This window comes from Papaver somniferum, chromosome 11, assembly GCF_003573695.1.
Source record: "Papaver somniferum cultivar HN1 chromosome 11, ASM357369v1, whole genome shotgun sequence".
Taxonomy (NCBI): domain Eukaryota; kingdom Viridiplantae; phylum Streptophyta; class Magnoliopsida; order Ranunculales; family Papaveraceae; genus Papaver; species Papaver somniferum.
The window spans coordinates 110836993-110856524 of NC_039368.1; the positions used below are offsets into that span (position 1 = coordinate 110836993).

The 19532-nt window shown below is 36.6% G+C and overlaps 1 protein-coding gene across 1 annotated transcript; it reads left to right on the forward strand.

The window, feature by feature from the left end:
• The first annotated feature begins 10091 nt into the window (after positions 1-10091).
• On the forward strand, positions 10092-19256 carry LOC113321942 (DExH-box ATP-dependent RNA helicase DExH11-like). Its single transcript, XM_026569920.1, has 23 exons — positions 10092-10420; positions 10530-10781; positions 10904-11164; positions 11295-11360; positions 11466-11541; positions 11755-11924; positions 12147-12254; positions 12361-12462; positions 12673-12873; positions 13020-13130; positions 14102-14169; positions 14320-14680; positions 14784-14939; positions 15052-15162; positions 15658-15711; positions 15823-16080; positions 16501-16610; positions 16835-16988; positions 17211-17682; positions 17821-18035; positions 18188-18426; positions 18530-18656; positions 18777-19256. Exons 1-23 carry the CDS (start codon positions 10292-10294, stop codon positions 18987-18989), a joined length of 4014 nt encoding a protein of 1337 aa, XP_026425705.1. The 5' UTR covers positions 10092-10291; the 3' UTR covers positions 18990-19256.
• Positions 19257-19532: the final 276 nt, after the last annotated feature.

The following is a 19532-nucleotide window of genomic DNA, read 5'->3' on the forward strand; positions in this document are numbered from 1 at the left end:
TGTAGCACTCACAAACCCTTTATTTATAGTGAAAGGTAGCTTAAAAGCAAAGCAAAGCTATTTTCCCTTTTCAAGATTCTCCTAATTTTGGGAGTCTTCCCTAAGTTACAAACTCTTGCAAAAATAAATAAATAAATAATTAATTAGAAAATATTGTATTTATGTGAATAAATCACATTTTAACTTAGACAAGAATTAAAAGTTATCACAAACACTTGAATATGGATATCAAATATGTTTGGATTAATAGCCATCTTGCCTAGATAAGGAAACATCACCAACTTGACCAAAAATGTCTTTTAGTCACGTAATTGGGCCCAAGTCCGTGAACCGTTACAAATAATCCATGGATTGTTTCCTACTAACGAACTGTAATAATTACAACAACACTTATAATTGTTACTTTAATAAATCACTCATAACTCGGAATTGAGTGATTCTTGGCTCGTTGAATTCGTAAGCTCATTCACTTTAACATGAGAACCTTTCCAAGGATAAAGGTTATTGTCACAAAAGTCGTAGCTCAAATAACCTCAAGTATATACACATAAATGTATATTAACCGTCGTAGGAATTGTTCCATAGAGTGAGCATTTGTTTCGATAGATTAGAAAGGTAAAATTGAACAATAATCCAAATGAAATCAATCACCACATACCTTTGTTGATGAAGTCCTTGTTGATGTCTTCTTGTAATCTTCAGTCTCCATCCTTCAAGAAAAGCTCTTCTTAGACCTAATCTAGTCTGAAACTATCTATAGTATACTAAATCAAGAATGCATTTTGGCAACTAAAATTGACAATTAACTTGACATACCAACGCTAGTGGGTTCAACCGAGCAATGCTCTGACATGCTATATCTTGGATTTTGACGATGAGATCGAATACACAATTCGATACGTTGCTAGCACATATGCATGCGGATCTCATAACTTTTATTAAAAAATTTGAATCCATATTCTGAGAGGAAAATTTGAGGTCCCCTACCTTTGACGAAGATGATACCAAAGGCTGGATTTCTAAGGTGGAATAAGACTTTGGTTTCCATGGAGTCACTGATGTTGAAAAAGTATCATTGGTTGCTTCCAATATCAGTAGTGATGCAATCCTTTGGTATCGATGGATGCAACATTCTATAGAAGAACTTACATGGCCACAATTCTCTTACATTTCGTTCTGCATCCGAATCTCGCAAACATATCAGTCCGTGCAACACACTTTCCAAATTCGCTCAAACAGAAAGGACTATGGCAGAGAAGTTGGAATCAACTGGAAACTATTTCGACATGCAACAGGGTATTTGCAAATTGCTGAGAAGACATACTACGGAGAAAGACGCCAAGCAGATGGCTGAGAAGGAAGAATTATTACATCAACAATTCCTCCGAACCACATCAATTTAAATTGGCCATGTGTGGATGTAATTATTACATGCCAGTCGCGCTTAGATGTTGCGTTAGAGGATTATTTACATTCAGTTAGAGAAATCCAAGCTGAACTTGCTGTGTTACTAGCTCCACTAGAAGAACTATTAGCCGAGGAGGAAAATACTATTATATCAATATCTCCTTCGAACTCCATCAATTCAGATCATCCATATGATGAAAATGATAACAGACATGGTGAAATATCTTCTACAAATTCAACTCAAGAAGATAAGTCAATTACCACTAGTATTGATAAAGAAATTTATGCCTTACTTGATGGTGTGACTTATCAAACTAAAGGAGTTAAAAGGACGATTGTGGAAGACTTCAACAAAAAACGTCAATCCACAATCGCTGATATGGGTTACAAACAACTAGCTAACTACAAGGTTGCACTTTACGACAAACATAACAGTGATGATTGTTTTTATCTTCCTTATGATTATTCCCAAGTACCGTTTGATCGTGAGAAGTACGTAGTTATGTCATTGAATTATGGTGGAGAAAACATTACGGGTAAGTCCGTCAAATTATTTTATTTTACTATTGACGGTAAATATCTTGTTAGTGCTAGAAACAATGGAGAAATTCTAAGCCATGACACACAGACAAGGAAACAACCTGGAGTGTCATTCAAAGGCCACAATAAATGGACTACTTCCAAATCAAGGGATCACAAAATTGTTATCTTGTCTAATGTTCATATTCTCAATAAAGACAGAATCAATTGGAAGAAGTTTGGGAGCTGGATACCACCTACATGTACAGACCATTCAATCGTTGTTATGGTGAAATATTTTTTTATTTATGGTTGCAATGAGTATCTGGAAGGGCTAGATGACATCTACTATTTGCATACACAACTATCAATAGAAAATGAGCAATATGAAAAATTGAATAAGATGTCGTGTGGACTGAATAACAAGATGGAAAATAGGTTTGAACTTTTGGATTTAATTAATGAAGGTAATAGGATAAAGAATGTCATTAATGAAAAATCAACGTTGAAAGCTAAAAAATCTCTCCAAGATCCATAGACAACCACTGCGATAAGGATATGGAAGCCACCTTGGCTAGTATTTATATTACATGATGATGTCTCCATGAATAATTATAACGACATTTCAAGGGGCTGGGAATGTTGGAGCACTGATTCCATTTTTATTAGGCTAGATATATTATATGACTTTATGTTTTATCACTATTTTACTTTAGCTTATAATCCAACTTGAGGTTAAGTTGTGTCTCAAGGGGTTGGGAATGTTGGGAAACCAAAACTAATTAAGAGAGTTTAGTTATTTTGGGAAATAGGTTACTTGCTTTTTAAGTTATGTTCTATATAAATACATAATTTGTTTTAGGGTTTTAATCATCCAAAAAAATTAATGAAAATAATTTAAGTAAGCTATGCTTATTGAGGTGGTTGATCTCCAATCAATGGATCAATTGTTACCATGGTATGTGTTAGTATTAGGGTCTTGTGTGATTAATATCAGGGTCCTATCATGGAGTACCCACATCAGGAGTCTAAAAATAGCAGTTCAAGTACCATAGTGCTTCCGTTAGGATAATTCTTATGGAATGAACAAATCTTTGATTTGTTCATTTTGCTCCAAATGTGGACTCAACAAACATAAAAAACGAGTGGGAAAATGAACAATTTTATTGGTTTGTTCGCTACGGGTGAACAAGCACCGCGCGTCTAAATTAAAACCTCGCGGACCAAGAAAATCCACGTGCGGGTAAACTTAAACCGTACACCGCACGGACTAAGCAAATCTGTGGGCGGTCCAACTAAGTCCATCAGCGGGCAAACTTCAAGCGCCAACGACTACATCCCCTCCAAATATAACCATCCAACGTCTCTCTTTGAAATTTTCTATAAATACTACTCACTTCAACCTAAAATTCACACCTTCACCTCTAAATATCTCTCAAACATCACCCAGAAATGCCTCCAAGAGTGACTCCTTAATTTTGTGGTGTAAAATACACTCTGGAAGAATATTTAGCTATTTGTAAAGTCTTTGTTCATCAAACAAACGATAATATCTATGAGAATAAATCCGCGTCGAGACTTCTTTTTCGGGAGATTTTTTTTAGAATGTTTATCGCAAAAACAAGGAACCGGTTTGATCGTGAGGCTGAAGGATTGTCACATTGTTTTAATGTAACTAGTCGGAAAATATCAGAATTCCTAGGTATACTAGTGCACAATCACCAAAATAAACTGAACGATGAAGCTATTTATGAAGTGGAACCAAGAAACTAGCGATGTGGGCGGTATCTCATGGTAGACCTTTCGCCTTCCAAGCTTGTTTCAACATTCTTTGAGAGCTTAACAAATTCAACCCCTTCAGCATCCTAGAAGTTCCACCACTTGGCTATTAAATGAAGATGTCAATTGACGACCATGTAATAGTTGCTTTAATATAAAATAGTTGGTTTAATCCAATGCAATATGTTTTTATTATAAGAAAGGTTTAAAAATTATGACAATGTAATAGTTGCAAGTTATAAAAAACTTTTATTGATTAGACAAATATAACACAACATAACACCAAACTATAACATTAAAAAAAAAAACATAAAATGACGGTGAATCAATTTGTTTTTACACTTTAAATCAGTCAACTCTACTAAGAAACACCTAAGACATTTTCAGAAGTGCTTCCGTGTGTGCATTCTTCGGTAGAAGTGTAAAAATGCATAAAAGTCCTGCAACTGGGATTTGAGCATCCACCGATTCTCTGTGGATAATTTTTGTATTCGTGATCTCGATCTCGATAGTGCTCGCAGTGTAATACTTCTTCTTCAATTTGGCTATAAGTTTAAAGTTTTGGCACAACGTTGCAAACTTTTTTTATTCTTCTTTAACCTTCATAGCATCATCTAGCATATGTGGTTCCTCTGGACAGTTGCGTTATTGACATTGCAAATACCATCTTTGTTAACTGTGATTCAATCACCATTATGGTGCGTGAACAACCTTCCTATGAAAACTTTGAATATATCCAAAGGCATTGCATCTGACTGTGGTTATCCATGAAACATAATGGACAAACCTCTTTTTCTTCCACACATAATATTTTCTTTGATTTTATTTTAGAAAACATGGTGGATGTTGTTGGGTGAGAATAATTTCTATTGGTTGGGTTGAGAATCAAAATTAGTGTTGTACTTATAAGAAAAAAAATGTTGTTATTTTATAATCGTAGGTAATTCACGTGGGGTGGTCTAGATAAAGCCGCGAGTTTTTTCGGTGTCCGCCAACTGATACATTTCAACGACTATATTTTATTACCCTATAAATTAAACACTTTCCATCTCCTAATTCACATTTTAATCTTTCTTTATGAAACTATTAATGTCTTAATCTACTAAAAAGTGCATGCTAGAATTCGTGCTCCCAAATTTATTGAAGAAGAGGGTTCGGCTATATGCAAAGCATACGTTTTTCATATCGTATAAAATGTTATACGCGATCTAAACATATCAGGCATGTGTTTATGGAAGAACATTTTCACAATGTTCGTGTCAGAAAATAGGGAACTCTGGAAACCGAGATGCCATAGGTTTGTATGATCGTTTTTTCAATCAATTAATCGCGTAGTCACGCTGTTCCTTGATCGGGTAACTGAAGCTGAAGTGATCCAAACATCTACGAATAATTTGTAGGAAACTCATGACAAACCTTTTCTTTACGAAGCTTGTTTCAGCATCCTTAAAGATGGTCCATCTCAATCACATATGTACTGCACCAGAAGGGATCTAACTGTCTTTATCATGGAAGAAGATGTTACGCTTATTCGATGTCAGATCCATATCGTATCGAGAAAAATGACCAGTGAAAATTTATGGGAAAGAGTGTTGCAAAGGTTTGTAGCGAAATGAATATATAACAAACAATAAGATCCTAAAAATAAGTTTGTCATCGATCGATAAGGATTTCAAACGGTATACCGAAGTCTTCTGGATGGTTTACCGTTATAATTTTGGATTGTCCAACGATTTATTGGTGAGTATCTTACATTTGTCCTTATCGAGCAAACTGAATCATATTTTAATTGAAATCATAATAAATAACTTGTTGGTTATTTGTTTTCTAGAAAGCCATAGCTCAAGCCCAATTTATTGAAGAAAACGGAAAAGAGTTTAAGCGTTTTCAACCCTATAAGGCTAATGTCGTTGGATTTAATGTAGTTTGACGTTATTGTTGTCGTTATGAAATCAGGTTAGTTTATATGCAAGTCTAAGTGTAATAAGTATCACGTAATAAAATAGGATTCTAATTTAAGGTTTAAATATTTTTATTAATTAATATTACTGCCACTTCTCTTACAATATATGAATTTAGACATTAATAAGAACTTAACAACTTCAATTTATAACCCAATACAATCTTTGACCTCTTGGTTATCTTCATTTGGCATATCTTTCATTCAACGCGTTTGTGAACAATGTCTTCTTTGTTTTTAAAATTTCGGCTGTTAACTTTCAAAACTTGAGCTTTTATTAGCCGTTTTACGAAACATTTTCTTAGAGCCACTTCTAAATTTTGCATTTCCCTTTTACTATTTTCAACCATTTTAAAACTTCCACAATAACTTCAAGTTTTACATCACAAAAGAGTGTAATAACCTATTAAACATTTTGCTTAACAAATATATAGTATAAAACACTAAACTAAAAATTTGAAATAAATTAATAGAGAAAATTCAAGAGAAGTGTATTTTGATGTAAGTTGAGTGTTCGTAGATGACGATAATTTATAGTGATAAAAATACCTGGCTAAATTGGGGCCTATAACACGTAATTTGATTTTATAGCTAGATGACAAAAAAGGTCATTAGAAATAACCTTCACACCACCCCTTATCAAAATAATTACCCAAGTACCTATTTTATCCCTGATTAATTAGCATTAATTAATCATATTAGAGGTTAATTATGTTTTGAATGTGAGATTAACTAATGTTAGAGAGTTCTTCAAAACATCAAACATTTAGATTTTTTTCGTAAATAGTACTCAGAATCGGTATACGTTCATGCAAATGTAAAACGATTCTGGATTGGTGTTTCCAAATTAACAGAGGACATATATAATCGGTTCACGTTGCCATATGTATAATCCGATTTTCATAATCAGGTTTTACATATTACATATATAAACCGATTGTTTCCTTTCATACGATTTTTTTTTTTTTCATTCATTCCATTATTATTGTAGGATGCATTTAGCACATGCATCAAGCCTTTAAACCCCTACACAACCCTAGTGGACGAGTTATAGTCTCGTGAGGGTTTACATAGAGATCTACCCACAAAACCTATACAAAAATTCTAAAACCATCAATCTTCCTCCGAAGACGATACACGATCCATGAGGTCCGGGTCATCCTCCGATATTTTTTCTACCAAGAAGTGATAGCTTGCATCGAATGCGAATGCTTCCCACTTTTCCTCCAAGTAGCGCGCTTTCACGACTTCGTGCTACAAAAACACAAAAGCAAACTTACATTTGTTAGTGATGTTTCATTGGAAGATAAAACAACATTGGTTACGTAAAACAAACCACAAAAATACTTACAAATTGTTCAATGGACAAGTTGAAGGGGTGAGTATTAAAAATATGAGGTTGGATAGATAAATAAGAAAGTATCGCATTTTCGATGACTAGGTGCCTATCATGGACTTGTTGAACACTTCTTCCATTAGGATTTCCAAATTCTTGGCTAAATTTGTTGTGTACCCTAGCCCAAAAGGTTACGGAACACACCCTTACGGAGGACTGATGTCTAACTCGAGTTTCCGCGTACCATGTGTTGGTGATTGCCAAATCTTCGTTTGAATCAAATGATGCCATTTCTTGTATGTTGAGGTTTGAAATGAGTAGTTGTGGAGTATATGGAGTGAGAGGGAATAAAATGATCAATTTTGGGGCAAATGGGATCCAAGGGTGAGGTCTCTATTTATGGAGAAAGTTCCTAACGACTATTTTTTTTTGAAAAACGTGAAATAATTTGGCATAATCGGTCTTCTAGAAGGTATGTATAACCCGACTGTGTTTTAATGCCACCAGGAATCGGTCTTTTGTGTGACCAACATAAACCGATAAAGACATGTAAAAAAATTGAATTTTCACCGAAATTAATCGGTTTATATATATTCATATGTGACCCGATTCTAGCTTGAAAAACATACAGGAAAAATAGGTTGCATAATCGGTTTATGTTGACATATCGAGTAGCCCGATTATGTTTTAATGCCACCAGGAATCAGTATTTTGTGTGACCAACATAAACCGGTAAAGACATGTAAAACAATTGAATTTTCACTGAAACTAATCGGTTTATATATATTCATATGTGACCCGATTCTGGCTTGAAAAACATACATGAAAAATAGCTTGCATAATTATTTTATGTTGACATATCGAGTAGCCCGATTGTTTGCATGTCAGGCTAGAATTATTGAGCAACAACACATAATTAGAATTAAAACTTCAAGTGCATTAAGTTCAACACAGAGATCATCCAAAATACAAACCTTAAAAGAGTGTTAAGAACTTAAAACAACCACAAGTCTTATAAACCTAAACTTTTAATATCTAAAGATTAAACGTAAAAACTTAAAGAGCAGGAGCACCAACATCAATAGCAGCAGCACCACCGGGAGCATTTGCAGCACCACCATCAGCAGGAGCGCCAACACCAACATCAACATCATCAGGAGCAGCAGCTTGTGCTTGAGCCATTTGTTCCCACATACCTTCCATTTCTGCATTGAGCTCCCTCTCAGCTGAAATCAAGTTTCTCCTCATCCTAGTGAACCTCACGACCTCATAAATCTCCTCCAGTGCAAGCTTGTCAATCAATGCGAGGGCTTGTTCAAGATGGGTCTCACGCCCATAGGCAAACTTATAGAGGCTTCTCTCTGGCACTCGTTGTGGTTTCCTGAGGATGTCCTCCAACGTGAGCCCTCGAGAGTAAAACGCTAGGTGTGAGAAGTCCATATCTACATAAAACCAAAAAATATATATTTAAAAATCGGTACATGATCAAACATATGTGATCTGATTATGACTACAAAAACATACAGGCGTGTGAAACATTAGTTTTCGGTTTATGTGATACATATATATAAAATCCGATTATGAAAAGGAATCTGAAGAGTCAAACATAATCGGTAAATTATCAGGCACATAAAATCCGATTATGAAAAGGAATCTGAAGAGTCAAACGTAATCGGTAAATTATCAGGCACATAAAACCCGATTATGGGATCGCATAATTAAAAGAAAAAAATGTATCCAGAATCGGATTATTCTGAAGCACTTATAAACCGATTCTGGTGATGTATTTTCATATTTCGTTTCTAACCCTAAAATCGGTTGATGTTAATCATCATATAAATCGATTACTGTGCATGCTCTTCATGGCGGAAACCAAAACCCAGAATCAGTGTATTCGATATGTCAACATAAGCCGACTCTGGATGTAATCAGAGATTTTGATTTTCGAAAATTGAAGATTTAAACATGTAAATCAATCAAGAAATACAAATCGTAGAATGTGTTGATGGAGATTTACCTTTTTCTTGGTTGGATCGAAGATCTTGGAGGAAAGGATAAAAAAAAATTGATTAGGGTTTTGAGAATTTGGAAAGATTATGATGAAAATAAAAACTTTTTTTAGGTTTTTATGTTTTTTGTACTGAAAATGGTAAGGATTAGTATTTATATGAGATTGTTTTAGGAATTAATGTGGGGGTAAATTAGTATTTTTTAGAAGTTTGGGTGCCCAGAATAATTTAATGGTGTGGGAATGAAAATTTGATAGGCCCAAATTAAGTGCTATAGACCCCAATTTAGCCAGGTAAAAATATTATCGATTTTTTACTTTTGAAAAACGACAACCGTGCATTTCTTGTTCGCCCAATATTTTCCCATCCACTTGGCCGATTAAAAACTTCAGTTAGATATAATCATTTCTTGCTCGCCGAATATTCTCCCATTCACTTGGCCGATTAAAATTTTCAGTTAGGTATAATTCCCATAGGAATTGCCCTTTAAGGCCTGCCTTAATCAATTTCTGCGCTAGGGCTAGGGGTGAGCATTTTATCCGTCATCTGCGGATTTAACCGAGACCAACCGTATTTGTTTGGATGGATGTACGGACCGTTCGCTAATGGGTTGGACGCGGATGAGATTTTTGAAATCCAAAGGATTACAGATTGGACCCAGATACAACCTTGAAAATCCATTGGACATCCAGACCCGTTAGATTAAGGATATTTATATAGTTTTTAGAAAATATATGGATAGTTTTGGAATTTTTATAGTGTTTGCTTGGAGTGTTGTCCACGACACTTCTATATTTATATACATATATAAAATGTGTAGGTTCTATAAGAAGTCATCTAAATTGGCTTTAGTTTTTCATTATAGATTTTAACTAACACAAGTCCATTGGATTATCCGCACCCAATCCGTTCATCCGTGCAATCATTGGATGCAAATCCGTTGGATGTGGATTGGATGTGGATGCCAAATTTGAAATCCGTAGTGAATTGGATTGGATGCTGAGGTGAAAACCGGTCCATACCGGCCCATGCTCCCCCTGGCTAGGGCACACAATTTGGTTCGGACCGACTAATACCCAAAACCAAAATTTCGTGTGTTCAACGCAAGCAACCGTTGGAATCAACTTCATCTTCTTCACCGATTCTCCCCTACTCTGTCAAAATCCCGCGATTTTTTTTCTTGTTTAGCTTCCAAAAACACAGAGAATTTGGCGCCACTGTAGTGGTACGAACAACAACGCAGAGCAGTAACAGCGAGCGAGAGTGAAAACGTAGTTGCAAATGGATCGAATAGGAAATGAGTTCCCCTTCAGAATTGGATTAACCGGGCACAGTGGACATCTTAGACTCGAACCACTTCCTCCAGTTGAACGTTCTAACCCTATCAAATCTCTTCCCGATCTTATCCTTGTGAGTATCCTCAACTCTCTTCTTACTCTACATTTTGATTTTTGTTGATTAAACCCTAATTTTCAAGAAGTAGCTAACGAAGACACTAATTGAGGTTTATGTGTCTTAGCCACCAGCATTAGCACCACTAACACAAGAAAGTATAAACAAGTTTTTAGAAGACAAGTATTTGACACCAAAATTAGATTCGAAAGAGTTTGCGCCTGATAAGTGTGGAAGACAATGGGATTTTGATTGGTTTGATAAAGCGGAGATACCTTTAGAGCCGTCATTGCCACGGACTGTTATAGTTCCTAAATGGGAATTGCCGCATAGACGTCAAAAGAACGAGAAAGGAATATGGATTCCAGAATCAGTGGAGGTACATTATCTTACATTGTTGATATCATTATGCTTATTGTTACAGTAGTTATATTCGAATTGGATTTGTATGTGCTGCTTCTTTGATTTGACTTGGTGGCTTGCCATGCATAATGTTTCCAGGTACCAATATTAGAAGTAATGGAAGGTGCTCAAGATTCCGGGGCTGCGCCTCGTATGCCTGGTCCTGCAAAGGATTTTGTGCGGGGTAGTATCAGCAATCGTCCTTTTCGTCCAGGTGGTCTAAGTGAGTCTCAATCTTCTGGAAGAATACTTCCGGAGGGTGTTTCAAGTGGTGAGTGGTTAAGTGAAATTCTCAAAGGTGGTCCTGCACAAACTACTCCTCCAGGTTTTAAGCAGGGATTGGATCTCGGGGACCTTAAGGTATGATATTACGTTTAGTTTAAGAATATATCGACTCTATCATTTTATGTATGTATACTTGTCAGAAGGATGGTTTTTTTTTTTTAAGTTGGTGCTCGTGGTGCCATATTTTATTTTGTTTTCTTTGTAGGCTTATCCTATCTCGTGGAAAGTCACGCAGGAGAAAAGTTCGGTAAAAAAATCTGATGAAAATCTGGTTGGTACCACAGCTCTTATTACACATGTGTTTCTATAAGTCTTTCTGTATTCCCCTTCTCTCAGAGGTGGATTTCATGTTCTTGAGCATTTATTTCATCTTCAGAGTAGGTTGTCTGTGAACTTCGATGACTTATTTAAGAAGGCTTGGGAAGATGACGTTGAGGAATCACATGAAGAAGGTATGTAATGCAAGATACTTTTGCGTCTGATGTTTAATTCTTCAAGGGGCATTGGAGTATATGGGTCTACAGAATTTGGAGTATCCAACTTTGCTTTTGAAGCCCCTTCATATCTCATTAAATTTCTTATGCTGCAGCAGTAGGAATGACAGACTCTGACTAATATAAGTTCCAGGCTTTACTGATGTTTATTGATTTCTTAACATTTGTCAGATGTTATAAGTTCTGCTCGAGAAATTTCAGTTGAGCAGGAAGTTGATTCAAGCAATAGCGCACTTCTTGCTGAATTTTCTGTCTTGGATGAGTTACTATCAGTTGATCCAGGAGGTTCAACATGTAGGTCAGATGAAAGTAATGATAGTGGTGGAAATCAGCAGAGAGAGGTAATTGTCTGTTATCTTTGCACTATACCTTTGCACTATTTTTGGTCAATAATTTACAAGAGTTACTATCAGCATACAGTAGCTATTTTCTATCAGTAAGAAAGTTTGGCATGTTAGTTCACTTCTCTTCAGAAATTTGCTTCACATTTTAGTTAAATAATTGAATCCTCCCTGCTACATTTTAGCCAATGTTATGGTTTTGAAGTTAATTTTTATCTGCAGGCTTGGGCTGTTCAAGGAGGGAGCGAACAGATTGCAGAGCGTTTCAGTGAACTTGTTCCTGACATGGCCATTGACTTTCCTTTTGAGTTGGATAAATTTCAAAAGGAGGTAACTGTTCATCGTACTTACATTGCAATATATGGTTGTATCGAATGAGAGTGAGTCTCTCTTGATCTGCCATGAAAGTAATTCATATTACATGGTAAATATGCAGGCCGTCTATTATCTTGAAAAGGGGGAGTCTGTTTTTGTAGCTGCTCACACATCCGCTGGGAAGACTGTTGTTGCGGAGTATGCATTTGCTTTGGCATCAAAAGTATGATTTTATTTTGACTCATTTTTGATTCTCAGGGTCACATTAGACACTAACAAAACTGTGTGTGCAGCATCATTTTCCGGTTCTTTATGTTTTTTGGTTCCCTTTTGATAATTGTGTCTGTAGATTACTGCAATTGTCTCATGTTCGCGTTCATCTGTTTACACTCTATGATGGTTGAGTAAATACGTATTTTGTTTTTTGGTGTAGCATTGCACGCGAGCTGTGTATACTGCTCCAATAAAAACTATCAGTAACCAGAAGTACAGGGATTTCAGTGGAAAATTTGATGTTGGCCTTCTCACTGGGGATGTAAGCATCAGGCCCGAGGCATCTTGTTTAATCATGACTACTGAAATCTTAAGGTCAATGCTTTACAGAGGTGCTGACATTATCCGAGATATTGAATGGGTTTGTCTTCTCTACTCCACTGTGATTTTTTCGCTAAATCAGAACGCTCCCACTCCCACCAACCTGTTTACTTTTCCAGATTCTCTATTCTGTGCAGAAGGATACGTGATATAGTTTTTCTTTTTGCTGTATATTTGGAAAAATAGGTTATATTTGATGAAGTGCACTATGTCAACGACGTTGAAAGAGGTGTTGTCTGGGAAGAAGTTATTATCATGCTTCCAAAGCATGTTAATATTGTTCTCCTATCAGCAACGGTATGTAGTACTTGGCTTGTTAACTACAATTACATTTTAAGAATATGTCGTTTGACATGGTTGAATTAAATAGTCAATGGATTGGCCAATATTTTGAAAGATCAGAACCTTTACGTTCAGCTTATAGTACCCATTGCGGATAAATAATTAACTAATCATCGGATAAATAATTAACTAATTATCTCAAATATGTTTTAGTTGAGCAATGAGAGTTGTGGATTTTAAGTTTTAACACTAAGTTTTTCATCAAATAAATACATGAATACACTGAAGTTGGTAAAATGGGTATTGCTATCAGATTTTTCGGAGAGATTGACATGAGCTTCGCAACTTATAGATCATTTTTAGGGAATACTTGATAATTCTAGTAGGTTTTGAACGTGCAAATTTAGGGGGCATAAATAACAGGTTTTCAGGCTGGTATCGGGCCTGACAACAAAAATACAGGCAAAGCCCGTGTCCGCTGGATAAACTTAATTGTGCCAGGCCAGGCTGGACCATGAGGGGTTTTGGGCGCTTGCAGGTACTTTCGTCCTCTGGCAGAGCAGGGTCGCCTAGACTTTTCAGACACTTTCTACACCCACAAAGCACCCTTCTCTGCCCACATACAAATATCCCTATACAATCTTTGAGTTGCCATGAACTTCCTAACTGATCTTTCTGTCCAAAATTTACTTAATGAAAAATTCTGTACAGTAAGAATATAATATGCATCAAGTGATAAAAGGAAACTGCACTGTACATAGGTATTTTGCAAAGGTGCTTAATTATGGTGCTTTGATTATTAAAGATCCATTCTTGGAGAGTTGACTCACAGGAACTCTCGAGAAATTCTCCTCGTATCTAAACCTTCTATTCCTCTAAAGACATGCACGAAATGAAAATGGCTTGGGATAGTGATGATGGTCCCTTTTGTGTTTTATGGTTCCATTGAGATACTGACTTATCAGTTTGAACATTTAATAATCTAGGTGCCAAACACTGTAGAGTTTGCTGACTGGATTGGTCGTACAAAGCAAAAGAAAATCCGTGTTACTGGGTAAGCAGTTGGGGAAGTACTGAAACAATTTTTTTGTTCATTTATCTACTTGCCTCAGTTATTTCCAGGCCCTGTGTACTTGTTCGTTTTGTTCATATCTTTTATGCCGCCTTAGCACGTTCTTTTGGGTTTTCTCGTGTATGGTTACAGAACAACAAAAAGGCCTGTTCCTTTAGAGCACTGCCTATTCTACTCTGGGGAACTCTATAGCATATGCGAGAATGAGACTTTTCAACCCCTGGGATTAAAAGCTGCTAAAGATGTTTACAATAAGAAAAATTCAAGTAAAGCTCTAGGTGGTGCTGGAGCATATTCGGGGTCTCAAGCATCCCAGGGGGGTTCCCAGGTTCGGCAACAACGTGAAAACGCCAATCATGGTAAACCACAGAAGCACCCTGACAAAAATGCTGGGACTGGTGGGACAAGCCAAAACAATTGGGGAGCAAGGAGATCAGAAGCTTCTTTGTGGCTGTTGCTTATTAACAAGCTCTTGAAGAAGTCCCTTTTACCTGTAAGGAACATAATCATCAGAATCCCATCCAGCAATATTCTTCTTATTTGAGCCATTTAAATATTTAATTCTTGTTTACATCTACCTTGCTTTTTTACTTCAGGTGGTTATTTTTTGCTTTTCAAAGAACCGTTGTGATAAATCAGCTGATAATTTGACTTCAACTGATCTTACAAATAGTTCAGAAAAGAGTGAAATTCGTGTTTTCTGTGACAAAGCCTTTTCACGCCTAAAGGGATCTGACAGGAGCCTTCCACAGGTCTTCTAAATTTCTGATTACACCTCCTTGCTTTTATTCCCTTTTTACTTATCCTATCTCGCCAATTAAATGAAATTTAATGTCAGATATTCATATAGCATACTTTTTGTAGGTAGTCAGAGTCCAAAGCCTTCTGCGTAGAGGGATTGGTGTTCATCATGCTGGTCTGCTTCCTATTGTTAAAGAGGTCGTTGAGATGCTCTTTTGTCGTGGTGTTATAAAGGTAATTTTTGTCTTGAAATATCTGCCTTGAAATATCTCTAGATTCTCTACCATAAACTCTATAAAACCAAGGGGTTTCAAAAAATCGAGCTTCACAATGCCTACAGACTACAGTGCAATTGGAGAGAAAAGCTCCACGATAATTATCGAAAATCTGTGAAATACTTCACCCGTCGTTTATACTTGTAAACAGCTTGGGTTCTTAGATATCTTTCTGCCACTAACCTGGAAGGGAAAATGTCAAGATGCCCGTTGTTTATGATTGCCTCCTACAGCCATGCCCTTTCTTCAACAATCCGTAGTTGGTAGTAATCTTCTCAGGAGTTTGAATACATACAATTTAACTATTTAAGTACATTTAAAAAAATATAAATAATCGAGCCCGCGTCTTAAGTACTACTGCTGCAGTTTTTCAAGTTTTTGTAGTCGTGGGGTGAGTTTGTTACCTTATAACCAGTTATCGCTTGTTTGATACTTGTTTGTGTTTGTGATGTAGGTTCTGTTTTCCACTGAGACATTTGCCATGGGTGTTAATGCTCCAGCTAGGACAGTAGGTCTTCTAATTTCTTGAAACACTTGTATGGTTAGAAATTATCTTAATGATATTTCTTTTATCAAATACACTCAAATGGCTGCTAAGTTTTGGAACTGCTATGTTCAGGTTGTTTTTGATGCTCTGAGAAAGTTTGATGGGAAAGAGTTCAGACAGTTGCTTCCTGGCGAATACACTCAAATGGCTGGCCGGGCGGGTAGGAGAGGATTGGATAAGATTGGCACGGTTGTAGTTATGTGTCGGGATGAAATTCCTGAGGAGAGGGATTTGAAACATGTCATTGTAGGAAGCGCCACGAGGCTTGAATCTCAATTTCGATTGACTTACACTATGATATTGCATCTACTTCGTGTTGAAGAGTTGAAGGTAATTTGTAACGCCTAGCATGACTCATTTATTTTCTTCTCTATATACTTGTACGCAATTGATTTGATCGCTAATCTTGAAAATAGTGAAATAAAGCTAACATAAAGATTATTTAAGTGGCGGTAGAATATGTCACCATCACACTCACTTGTAACAGTTACTGGAAAGTAGTGGGATAGGTTGCATGGTTGATAATTGATTACTCGCGGGTTTCACAGGTGTTTTAAGTGATTATGTATAAACTCTTTACTTTCAGAAACAAATTTATACGTCTAAACGTATTATTATATGTAGTCTACTTGTGAGGGATGAAATATTATCTGCCTGAGATCCATTAATAGAATTGTCTGAATCTAAGACCCCAACAGTCCAACTTATCTTAATGCAAAATATCAATCTTAGCGAGTACCGTTGTAACAGGTAGAGGACATGCTGAAGAGAAGCTTCGCCGAATTTCATGCTCAAAAGAAACTTCCAGAACAGCAGCAACTTCTCATGCGAAAGCTTGCTCAGATTGCAAAAACTGTCGAGTAAGCTTTTCCCCTCATGTTTATCATCATATTTTAGAGTTGCCAATTCAATTTCTAAGAACTGAGAGTTTACCGCAATCTCAATGAGAGTTCTTGAGTAATGATTTTGATTTTTTAAGTTGATAAGGCTCTAGTCAAAATTCAACTTATCTTGTTACTTCTGCTCTAATTGGGAATTTTGGACTGTAGTGTAAGATCTGACTTTGAGGTATTGGTTGTGTCAGATGTATAAAGGGCGAACCTGCAATTGAGGAATACTATGAGATGCTCTTGGAAGCTGACGAACAAAGAAATTTTGTGTTAGAGACACTCATGCAATCTAATACTGCTCAAGGCTATCTTACACCTGGAAGAGTAGTGGTCGTCAATTTACAATCAGTGAGTGCTTGTTTTAATTATTTCTCAATATACATTAATAAGATAGTACCTCTGTTTCTGGAAAAGTGTTACTTTCACTTTTTCATATTAGCCTAAAATTAGGCCAAATTGAAAAAGTGAAAGTAACACTTTTCCAGAAACGGAGAGAGTATCTTGTAGCCATTCTAATGTTTAGCCACATTAGCTAGGTACCATGTTTACCGAGTTTTTATCCTTTGCCAGTCACAGGCCCAAGATCACCTACTTGGAGTCGTCGTAAAAGTACTTTCCGATGTAAATAAGCGATACATTGTTTTGGTACTGAGACCTGATCTGCCAGTATCAACTCACGCTCCTTCAGCTAGTGATAAATTGCAACAGAAAATAAATGATAATCTGCCACAAGGTTATTTTATTGCTCCTAAAAAGCAGCGTGGTCGGGATGATGAGTACTTCTCAGTTGGAAAGTCTCGGAAGGGAAAGGGGACCATCAATATTGAATTACCACGCCGTGGTAGTGCAGCTGGAATGAGTTATCAAGTTTTAGAAATTGACCACAAAGAGTTCTTAAGCATTTGTAACTGCAAAATTAAGATTGATCAAGTTGGGCTTCTTGAAGATGACAGTAATGCAGCATACTCAAAAACTGTTCAACAACTTTCTGAGACGAAAACCAGTGGAAACAAATATCCTCAAGCCTTGGATCCCATAAAAGGTACGGTCCTTCCCCGCTTAATGTGGGTGAGTAACCATGCTTAATTCGATTTGACACCCTGTAGTTTTCAGTCCTTGTACCTCCTAAGTTATATGCTCAAGCAGATAATCTTCTACGGTGATTTTTTTTTTCTTCCAGATTTGAAGCTGAAAGACGTGAAGTCTGTTGAAGCATACCATGCATGGAATAGACTATTGCTAAATATGTCTATGAACAAGTGTCACGGATGTTCAAAATTTGAAGAGCACCTTGCTATAGTAAAAGAGTCACACAGGCAGAAGGTGGAGGTTAACAACCTGAAATTTCAACTGTCAGATGAAGCACTCCAGCAGATGCCAGACTTTCAGGGCAGGGTAATGTTTTCATGTCGATATCCTTGTTTACATCTGCTCATCGTTAGTGGTGTGTGTTGAATAGATGTTTTATGTGTACATTTTACCTTAGAGAGGATGATGACATAACTTTCATGAGTTCATTCATTAACATCAAGGCTTTTCGTTTGCAGATTGATGTGCTGAAGAAGGTCGGTTGTATTGATGATGACCTTGTTGTTCAGATTAAGGGCCGTGTAGCATGTGAGATGAATTCTGGGGAAGAGTTGATATCTACTGAGTGTTTGTTTGAGAACCAGCTAGATGAACTGGAACCAGAAGAAGCTGTGGCCCTTATGTCTGCACTTGTATTTCAACAAAAGAACACTTCTGAGCCGTCTCTTACTCCCAAGTTGGCGGAGGCAAAGAATAGGTAATTTCTTTGACGTTTTATCTTCTCATACACTATATGCTCAAAGGATCATATATCAGTCTTGATTTATCTTTGTCACTGAATCTCAATTCATATGTTTTAGATTGTATGTCACGGCAATTAGACTTGGGGAGCTACAAGCACATTTTAATCTACCAATTAGTTCCGAGGAATATGCACGGGATAATCTCAAGTTCGGTCTTGTTGAAGTGGTGTACGAGTGGGCAAAGGTTCATATACTTATTTTGCACTAAAATTATTGCTGTTTATCTAACACCCTATCATAGTGGTAACTTGTTAAACAGCTCAATGTATCCTACATTCACCTAGGGTTGTTCATTGTGTGCCAGGGTACACCTTTTGCAGATATCTGTGAGCTTACAGATGTTCCTGAAGGCCTGATTGTTAGAACCATTGTCCGTTTGGATGAGACATGTCGTGAATTCAAAAATGCAGCATCAATCATGGGCAATTCAGCACTTTACAAGAAAATGGAAACAGCTTCGAATGCTATCAAGCGTGATATTGTTTTCGCAGCTAGTCTTTACGTCACCGGAGTTTAATGTAATAATGACTTCCACCAATATCATGCAAAGAATAGTGGAATTATTTTTGAGCCATAACTTGCCACTAGGAATAGTCTGCGAACCAGGTGTTGTTCAGCTATCATCTTTTGATATAGAAGTTGTATCCTATATAACACAGCATATATCATTATCTTAACAGTCTTTTTAAATTTTTGTAAAAAGCTGTCACAGAAATCCAATAAGATCGACTGAAACTGGTGTATTGGAAGCAAATTCTAGAGTAACCAATGCATATTGAATGAAGACCGAGGTACCCGAGGAGCTCTTGATGATCAATCCATGCTCTATATCACACCGTTCGTACCATTACCTATCTCGTCTATTGAACTTATTCTCTTACGCACTCTTGGGGTAGGAAACAATCAATATGAACTCTATTGACTATTTTTTTCCTACTCACCCTCAACAACAACTAAACTCCAAATAGTTGCATAAATTATATATGTAATTCAACAACGCTTACGAACTCAACCTGTACCCAAATCAGAGCTTTTGTTTCTTCCTTCTGCAATCACATTT